Source organism: Triticum dicoccoides, chromosome 5B (genome assembly GCF_002162155.2).
Source record: "Triticum dicoccoides isolate Atlit2015 ecotype Zavitan chromosome 5B, WEW_v2.0, whole genome shotgun sequence".
NCBI lineage: Eukaryota > Viridiplantae > Streptophyta > Magnoliopsida > Poales > Poaceae > Triticum > Triticum dicoccoides.
In genome coordinates, this window is record NC_041389.1 from 582,098,683 (window position 1) to 582,108,361 (window position 9,679).

The 9,679-nt window shown below is 42.9% G+C and overlaps 1 protein-coding gene across 1 annotated transcript in view; it reads right to left on the reverse strand.

Annotated features, from left to right (window-relative positions):
* Positions 1-4,134: 4,134 nt before the first annotated feature.
* Positions 4,135-9,679, reverse strand: part of LOC119311767 (magnesium transporter MRS2-I-like) — a 6,189-nt gene continuing 644 nt past the window's right edge. The window contains exons 2-11 of the mRNA XM_037587468.1: positions 9,260-9,292; positions 8,678-8,822; positions 7,594-7,715; positions 6,839-6,913; positions 5,641-5,868; positions 5,519-5,563; positions 5,315-5,359; positions 5,203-5,232; positions 4,780-4,899; positions 4,135-4,667 (exon numbers count right to left, since the gene is read on the reverse strand). Of these exons, the coding sequence (XP_037443365.1) occupies positions 4,581-4,667; positions 4,780-4,899; positions 5,203-5,232; positions 5,315-5,359; positions 5,519-5,563; positions 5,641-5,868; positions 6,839-6,913; positions 7,594-7,715; positions 8,678-8,822; positions 9,260-9,292 (930 nt within the window). The 3' untranslated portion in view covers positions 4,135-4,580. The remainder of the gene's footprint in view (positions 4,668-4,779; positions 4,900-5,202; positions 5,233-5,314; positions 5,360-5,518; positions 5,564-5,640; positions 5,869-6,838; positions 6,914-7,593; positions 7,716-8,677; positions 8,823-9,259; positions 9,293-9,679) is intronic.

Below are 9,679 nucleotides of genomic sequence, written 5' to 3' on the forward strand. Positions count from 1 at the left end.
AACATGAAATGTGGCAACTAAACACATTGGCTTCATAAAAGATGTGCAGATTGTAAGGCACTTTAAAAATGCTCAAGTTGCCATGTTAAACACAAGGCACTCCAGAAAAAGGGGCACACAACTTCCACTGCACAGCATGTAATAAGGCAACTCCACCCTGGCATCACATAAAAATGAGTTGCCATGTATTCACAAGTAGCAAATGTACTATGTTCAAAGTTGCCGTGTCAAACACAAGGCATTTGAAAAAAAGGCAGACAACTTCCACTACACAACATGTAATGTGGCAACTCACACCCTGTCCTCAAGAAATGAGTTGCCATGTAATGCAGTCAAGAAATATTCACGCAAAATGAGTCTATTTTACAGTGAATGTGCCATTGTCCTGGATATGGCATGGCAACAGACATAGTGTGTTCACAAAAATAGTTGCCACATGGAAAGCATTTTCATGGCAAAACTGACATGATTGTTCAGGAAATTAGTCGCCATCACTGATGATAGTGTCATGGCAACATCCATAGTGTGTTCACAAATTTAGTTGCCACATGTAAAGCATATTCGTGGCAACTGACACACTTGATCACGAAATTAGTCGCCATCAGTGATGATAGTGGCATGGCAACAGCATAGTGTGTTCACAAAATTAGTTGCCACATGGAAAGCATATTCGTGGCAATTGACACAGTTGATCAGAAAATTAGTTGCCATCAGTGATGACAGTTGTTGAAAATGCCATGGATGCCATTATCCTACACTTTGAAATGCAACTACCTAGATCTAGGGTTCATTCGCAACTATCATACCTTGAAATTTAACAAACAAAATACTCCCTACGCTGATGGCCATAGCATTTCGAGGCAAATCATAACTAACATTTGAAAAAATCACCCGCTCAATTGCAAGGCAAACAAACGGATTAGGCTGCGGACCGGGGCGGGGACAGATTTGGCCCACACCGGCATGACTGTCGCCGCCGCGGCGACGAAACTGCGCAATGCCGCCCTAGATGGCAAGCACGCGACTCCACCGCCGACGGGGATGCCGAGCACCGCGAATCGGCCGGAATCTCGACGAAACTCGAGCGAAAATTGACCATAAAGGGAGGGGGCGCAAAATCACAGGCAGGAAATGTGAGCACGGGAGGGAGCCTTACCTTCAATCTGCGGCTCTCCGGCAACGATGCTCCGGTCCGACGAGTCCCACCAACGGCCACGAATGTGGTCGACTCTTCCGCCGCCACCGTCGCCTTCTCCTCTCGGTTTCTCCTCGCAATCGAATGCAACTGGTGTGAATGGGTGGGTTGGGGAGTAATGAATGGGGAGGGGAGTAAACTAAACCGCGAGGGGAGAGCGAAGTGGCGAGACATGGGAGACGGCAACCGAAGACGGGCGTGGCGTGCGGGCGCGACGGCAGTTCCACCGCACGCCCCGACTCGCAATCGCTGACTTCGGAACGAAAACGGTGTGCGGGCGAACTCTCTTACACGCCACATATGCGACTTGTCCTACGTGGCACACAAAATCAACCTCTTCGTGCCAAGATTCATGCAAAAGGGACTGAACGACGATCGACGCGTGTGGGCGAGTTGGCTAACGCCCACACGTGTGGGCGTTAGTGTTTTCGTTTGTTTTTGCTTTCAAAAGAGATAGAGATTTGGCTCGCTTTTTTGCAGAGATTTTTTCCCCCGGAAAGGCATATGGCCATATATGTAGCTTCACATTGGCCTTACAAAAACACCTATATAGAAAGTAAAAAATGACACTCAAATTCTTGGGATGCCCTAGTCTTCTTCCTCCTCCATCCACCAACAACGCACTGCGAGCATCTTTGCCTTGGCGGAGCAAACGTTTTAAAACGCAGGAGCTTATGAAGGTAGCGGTCGAGAAGTCGTCAATGCAGACCAGGAGACACCATCGGCCATGATCCACAAAGCAAATCACCCCTTCGGAGACGAGAACGCTGATAAGGACCAACAAAAACACCGAAGACCAACCTATATATACTAGGGGATTTTGCTCTATTTGATACACAATTTTGAGCCTCCTCTAGTTCTTTTAGTTCATGTTCTAGTTGGTCCTAGTTGACTAATTAAAGCGTGGCTAATCCTCTTGTCCTCATAATTAGAAGCTCGTGTGGTTCTAATCTCCTCCCTCTAATTCTCCGGCAATGATTAGCTCTGGGCGGCGAAGCGCTGCTGGATCGTGAAGGTTGCACGCTTGCAACCAGGTAAAGAGGTCGTGCTTTCGGTCTTCGGTTCAAGGGACCGTTCATCAGCGGTACAAGGGATCGTTCATTGACAGTTCGAGGGACTCCAAATACAATCTACACCGACACATTCTTCTTCTCTGCTACAACGCGGTTATGCGTCTTCATATTGATCTTGGATGACCGTAGGTGCGATTTTTTTGTTTTCTACTACGTTTCCCAATAGTTGCTGCTAAGTGGGGTCGGGGAACTGTGCCCGGGCTGGCCACTGTAGCAACGCAGGTGTCGGGGCCAGCGCTACTTCTAATGGGCTTAGCAGTAGCGCGGGCATGTGACCCGCACTGCTACTGTTGCCAGCCCGTGAGGGCATGATGGGGCCCACTTATTAGTAGCGCTGGTTTGGTGGGATAGCGCTACTACCAATATGCCCACCTGCAGTGCCTATATTTAGCCCGCGCTACGCCCATTAACCCCGCACTGCTGTTACCGGTCTACCTATAGAGTTTTCCCTAGTAGTGCTCAACTCCGCCTTCAAGCGGGCTAGCGGCGGCGAAACACGGTAGCGCAGCAACCGCTCAATCTTGAGGTCGATTTTGCCGCTGGTACTCCTCGTCTGTCGTCGCTGCCTCTGCCAGGAGGCATGGTTGATGCGGAGGCTGCTCCTCGTTGGAGGAGGAGATGATGATCTCCCCCTTCTCGGATGAGGCGGGCGTCGTGGAGGTCGAGGGGCCCGGAGAGCGCCAGCGGCGGCACTAAGATCTGGATCCGGAGGGAGATCCAGAGCCGATGACGGCCAGCACGGAGAACCATGACTTTGGCATGGTGTGGATGGCGTCGGGCCTGAGGGGGGAGGTAAGGCTGTGCTAGGAGAGAGTGTTTCAGTGTGGTGGACGGCGCCGGAGTCGGGCTTAAACAAGCGTGGCCAGACGAAGGGATGGGAAGTAGGCCAGAGTGCGGAGTAGGCTTCTCGGTTATCGCACTGGCATTGAAGCGCCACCCCTTACCCCCCCCCCTCCCACCGCTCGTCTGGTCGCGTCACTCAGACAGGCATCGATGTCGTGGAGTCACGTTCGCTCTGGAGCGCTGCTGGCTGGCATGAATGTGTAGCAATCACTTCACGTGGAGAAGGCTTTCTGGGCGGTTGGGTGGGACCAGGGTGTTGGACGCATACATGACGGCGGTCCAAACACCTGCAAAGCCCTCTGGTTTGTGTGTCTTGTTTGTGGGGTTTTGAACAAGTAGACTTGTCCGCAGATCAATGAGGTACCGTGTTGGATGACAAACTATGTCCGCGCAGCTAGGTCTAGACGTATGCGCAAGGGTCCGTGTTGGATGAACAGTAAAAATCCAAAACAATAGTAACAAAATGCAAAAAAAACTAATTTTCTTTTTGTGATAAACATTGATGAATGTCTTGCCTGCGTGAAAATTTTCATGATATAAAATGACATTTGTGGAGGTCTGGACAAAAAAAGTATCGATGCTCTAAAATGCTTACAAAATTTGTCTTTTTGGAGCATCGATTTTATTGTTTTTGCCCAGATCTCCATGGATGTCATTTTATCACGAACCTTTGCACATATGTGAGACATCATTAATGCTTATCACAAAAAAATCAGGAAATTTTTAGTTTCTTTTACTATTTTTTTGGACTTAAATGTTCATGCGGGTGCATATGAGCTCAGGATGTGTCCTTATGGCTTTTGCTTACGCCAGTCTATCTAATCACCATTCTTTATTTTGTTGTTCTTTGGGGTTGTGACTTGTGAGCCTTCCAAGATTGCTTCCCGTAACCACGCGGTAGGTGTGGGCAGCAATTTTCAAATCATTTCAGAAGAAAAATGGTATTGCTTCCCGAACAAGGGCGAAGGAATTGCAAGAGGATGGCAACTCGATCATATTGATTTCAAGGATCAACATGGTGGCTTGGTTTCAGAGAATTCATGGACCCCGTTTGCATCCTTCCTCATGAACCTGAATCCCTGGCTTCCGATTCCATTTTCCTGGAAATATATGCACGAGCACCATTCGATCTAAATACATGTTATTCAGTTCAGTAGACCCTTCCGTTGGACACCGATGAAACTCCAGTCAAGGGGTCTGGGGCCTCGCTGCACACTGGACGGACATTCTATAAGCCCCTTTTGCCTCCCCCAGCCAGCATCGCCAGGAAATAAAAACCAAAACGGGAGAAACCACATTGCAACATGTATACCTCCGAATTCCTATTTCATTTCTATTTATTGTTCCTTTTCATCATCCCTAATGCCATGCTAATGAATTTGGTACAAGAGACGAATCATCCGCAAAGTTGATGCTCTAGCTCAAAATGTACAGTTGAAGGAAGCGAGTAATGCGGTTATTCCAGCTGTTCAGGACCCAACAAGACCCTTGTGCCGAGCATAAGCGACAATCGTGACAAACATGAAAGCACAAAACAGCCCTGATACAATAACCACCTGCAACATGGCAAACACAATGTTATGGACGAGTGAGGCGGTCGCTATAAAATAATTCACAATCATCGAACGCTAAATGGAGCATGTTATATGAAAAAGTGATGCCATTTACCCATTTGAAGACATATCCATGGCCGTCGTTCCAGGTGTAAGGTATGTTCATACCAAAGACTCCAGCAACCAATGAGTAAAGTGATAAGCAGACGGTCCCAGAACTCAAGAATAGCTCTAGCTGCACGAAGTAAAGAGAAATTAAGTTTTACTCTGGCAGAATGTTTAACATGTAACGAGCCAATGAATATTCAGACTAGAATTTTGCAATGCAATGGGACCACTGTGGTAACTAGCAGGAAATATGATAGTTATCTACATCAGACAAGTTTATGAAACCTTTACTTGACATGGGGTTGCCCATTAAGATTTGTTGTAATTAAGCATATGTTTATTACAAGCACAAGAATATCTAAAATGAACTGTTCTGAAGTACTAACATATTTCAGAAAGCAAATCACAAGGTTTGAACTTTCAAAATTACCTGAATCAACTGATTACGGTGATTATCAAGCTGCAAAGAAGAAGAAAAATAAGCGGTGCTCCAAGGGTGAAAAGGTTCACATCAAGAACACATATTTTACTAGAAAGCTTACCTGAATGTTAATATAATCTTCTGTGTCATCAATATACTCTCTCAGCTGAAAAAGAAGTTGCAGACAAATACAACATCAACAAAATGCCAGATCCTAGGTTTTAAACAAGGCTTAACAGAGCTTCAGTGGTACTGTAACGATAAGAGTCCTGATTTTGCTAGCCTATTATGATACTGTGTACTTGACTTAGCTGCCTCAACTTACCGTTGTCAATTTGTTTAATGTGCCATCTATCTGCATGAAATATGCCTGCAAGTATATGTAAATTTCAGTACTCTGCCAGAGAGTGTAAACAAGAGATTTTAAAGCAGAGAGCAAATAACAACCTCCAGCAACATCTCCAGCTCTTCCACATCATTCTCATTTCCATGTATAGTTGCTGCACTGGCTCTACTAGCTCTTGATATTTTTGAACCAATAGTTGGGGATGCTGGGAACCAATTTGGTCCACCGGAACCACTGACAGGGGATGATGCCCCAGCCAACTTTCTAGACAAGTAAAGATCAGCCATGTCATCGTCATCATCCAATAATTGTTCAAGCTCATCTCTCACCTAGAAATTAAAATACACCTTGTGATATGCTAGAAAACCATAAACAAGGAAAATAATCATAGCAGTCCATAGGAGCTACTCACAAAATATACTACTCCCTCCGTCCGGAATTACTTGTCATCAAAATGGATGAAAATGGATGTATCTAAAACTAAAATACATCTAGATACATCCATATCTATGACAAGTATTTCAGGACGGAGGGAGTATAATATACTCCCTCTGTAACTTAATATAAGACGTTTTTTGGCACTATCGTAGTGCCAAAAAACATCTTATATTAAGTTACGTAGGGAGTACATTTCAAGACAAAAATAGCATAGACTCATCCATGAGAATGTATGTGATCAGAGGAAAAATATTAGCTGGAGCACTATATAGATTCTGGAACAGCTCACGCATTCCTGAGGTTGCATGAAGGAAGACAATTCCACCCCATCAAGTTTTTTAAGATACACATAAAAGGCCGAAGAGAAAAGCTAAGATAATGTTCCAACGAAGTATGCAAGAGAATAAATAAAAACGGTGCAGTCTAAGCGATGATTAGAATAAAAAATAAAAATAAACAAAAAGGGTTCTACATTATGAAATATAGATATACCATCCGGTATTAGAAATGCTCTTCCAGATGTTTTGGGTTGTTTACTTCTGTTCTAAATAATCGCTTGAGTAGATTAATTACGAATCATATTCCCTGTTGAGAACTTGAAATAGGGCGTGCGATATGATAGACAAGGGAAAAAGGAAAAGCATGGCGATGCCCATCAGACGTTCAGAACTGTATGGCCTCTTTAATTCACATGACTCGCACATAATCGGAATTTGGCTTACACAGTAGTGGAATTCAGATGACAATATGACATACAGAACATCATAAGAAGTCAATGTTTGAAGAATATACATAGAAGTCACTAAACAATGAAGTGTCAGATAACAAACTAAATGAAACAGAATGAACAGGAAACCAGACCTTCTGGACCCTTGCAGTCAATCTCGTCATGCCACTTTTTAACTTCCGTACCTTGTCCAAGTTGTGGCTACTAATCTGTGGTGCAGATAGTAGAGAAAATTGATATGGAGAAAATAGAAGAACAAGCCAATAAACAGTTTGGAGATATTTCAGCCTGACATGCTTTCATGGGTTATGGAAAAGTAATAAACATACGAAGGTGTTTATCCAGATGTGCCATATTATTCCTCAATGAAGCTTTATGTCATCATAAGTTTTCAACAAGCCAACAAGGATTTAGAGATAATTTAGCCTGGCGTGCTTTAATGGGTGCATGGTAAGTTGCTAAGCATATGAAGGTGTTACAGAAGTAGGTGTGTTAATGTGACATTTTATTCCTCAATAAAACGTTATGTCATCATAAAGTTCTGCAATGCTACTTTAGCTACTATTATGTTTGGTGGTGAATGAAAATCTTATGGCAGACTGACTACCTGTTATTAACAGTTATATGGAGTAAATAACACTTTCTAGCGTTTTCTAGCATGCACTCCTTTCAGAAGTAAAGTGCACTGTCTAACATCTTGATCTTATTCTCACCATATATAATTCTACGGACACTAAATGGATCCTGAAACATATATGACCAAAAGTGGCGTATAGGAGAAATGAGATATCTACTATGACATCTTTCTATCATTCTATGAAAAAATTCCTACTCAACAATGTTAGTACCATAAAGTAGAGTAAAGTAGAGTAAGCATGTGCTTACTCACCTTGGATGTCAGGTCATCCAAAGCTGGGTAAGCATTAGTCTCCAGCTCAGTAGTGCGTGCATCAAGAAAGCTGCAGATTGCTTCCAAAGTAACCTCAAGTGCACGGAACTCAAAGGGAGATTCTGGTGTTCATAAACATGATTGCAGGGCATGAAAAAAATGTGCATAAGTATGCAACCTTATTTCCATGGATATGAATTAACGATAACTGGCAGCTAAACCAGAAATAAAGAAGCAATAAAATCAGTAAGATTGACACTACTATTCTAGAACACGGGTATGGTTATACAAATGTACCAGCTGGCATGAACCAATCGGACAGAAAATATGCTTCTGAGTCATTTTGATCTAAGAATCAGGATGACACAACAATTATTATATATGTATATTATATACGACATACCAAGAGAAAAAAGTGATAGCATTGTTGTAAACAATCAGAATGACACCATTACTGGTTTGTATGACTGTCACCATGTGAGTTAAATTAATCAGACATGGGTCCGGTTGTAACCTATAATAAAATGTAAACATACTTTGGTCAACCATAGCAATCCTTATTAAAAGGAAGGGTAGCCACATGTCTCCACTAGATCAATATTGTAGTATCTCAAATTTCTCTCAACAGATTACCCGGTGAATAAAATTGCATAACATGCAGAGTAATTGGTCTAGTACAAGAAAACTCAGATAAGCATCACGATATAATAGTAAGGTGCCAAGACTGTACACTTTGGAGTTTTCTTCTTGGACAGGTGGTTGTATTTTTGCCAAAAGAATGTCCAACTGACATGGACATGCACTAAAAAAGGAATACAACAGAACAGTGTGGCCAACTGGCCACATCCCAATCGGATTTTTTTATCAATAGCTTTCTTTTACATGTTTGCATTCCTTCAGAACGTTTTGTTACTTATTTATTTCAATTGTTGGGCATAGAAGGGAAATTGGCATACTTCACATGGACATATGTGATAGAAGTTACTACAATCAACATTACAGAGATAGAGCAACCTGACAAAAAAGAGAGCATGCTTCTCAGCTTCTGACATCTGTAATTTCAAGAAATGGCAACTAAACTTACCATCTTCTTCAGCAGCTTCCGCATCATGCTGGCCACTTAAATTATCCTTTCCATCATGCTGAGCAGCACTTGAAGGTGCTAGTCGTCTCCGGAGCTCCTCTACAACAGGAATGACATTTTCATCTGAAGGATCCCTGAGCAAAACCTGAGCCCAGCCAAAAGCAATAACTGTGAGTATATCACCAACATTGCAGGACAACTAAGAATATACTTAGATGCACACAGTACAATGAAATAAGCCATGGCTCCCAGGATATTGTGTAACAAACTGATTTGAAACTTCCACATAGTGCTTATTGCAGGTAGAGGTTCAAAATTGGCAGATCACATCAAATTCAGCATTGTATGGAGGCTACGATTGTTCCATTTTGTGCCAGAACCATATAAAATCCTCTAATTCCCTGATAACTATTTCACAACTATAGATACCTAATCATTCTAGTCAGAGAGTGAGTGAAATTGCGCATATACTCCCCACAAAATTCATGAAGTAGTCCAGCTCATGAGAAGGAATAATGGAAAAATCCTACCATGACAAGTACTCCTATTCGACAGTGAAAAAGTATAAGCAGTTAAGATCACCTCTTCAGATGTAACGATCGCCTTTATGTGCTGATCCACCCGCCGATGAGAGTTCCACCAAAAACAGACAAAAGAGTCGTCAGAGATTACCAGGAGCGAATGAATCATGAATATCACTATATTATCAGATAAAAAATACTGGCAGCTGTATCAGCTCCTTTGATCCATGGAAACAGAACGCCGACACCACACTAAAATCGTCAAAACGAATGATTAAACTATAATAAGTTCAGTACACACGTCTACTAAAATTGAGTCAAAACGCAGCACCACTATGATGAGCCCAAATCAGCACATGATCCACCTAAAAAAATCCTAAAACAAAAAAAAGGGGAAACAGAATGAATTCCAGGAATTCGTGCTGCTCCATGATCCCAGCCATCTAGCGAAATTCCCGACGAAAAGCAGAAGCAGAAGGCC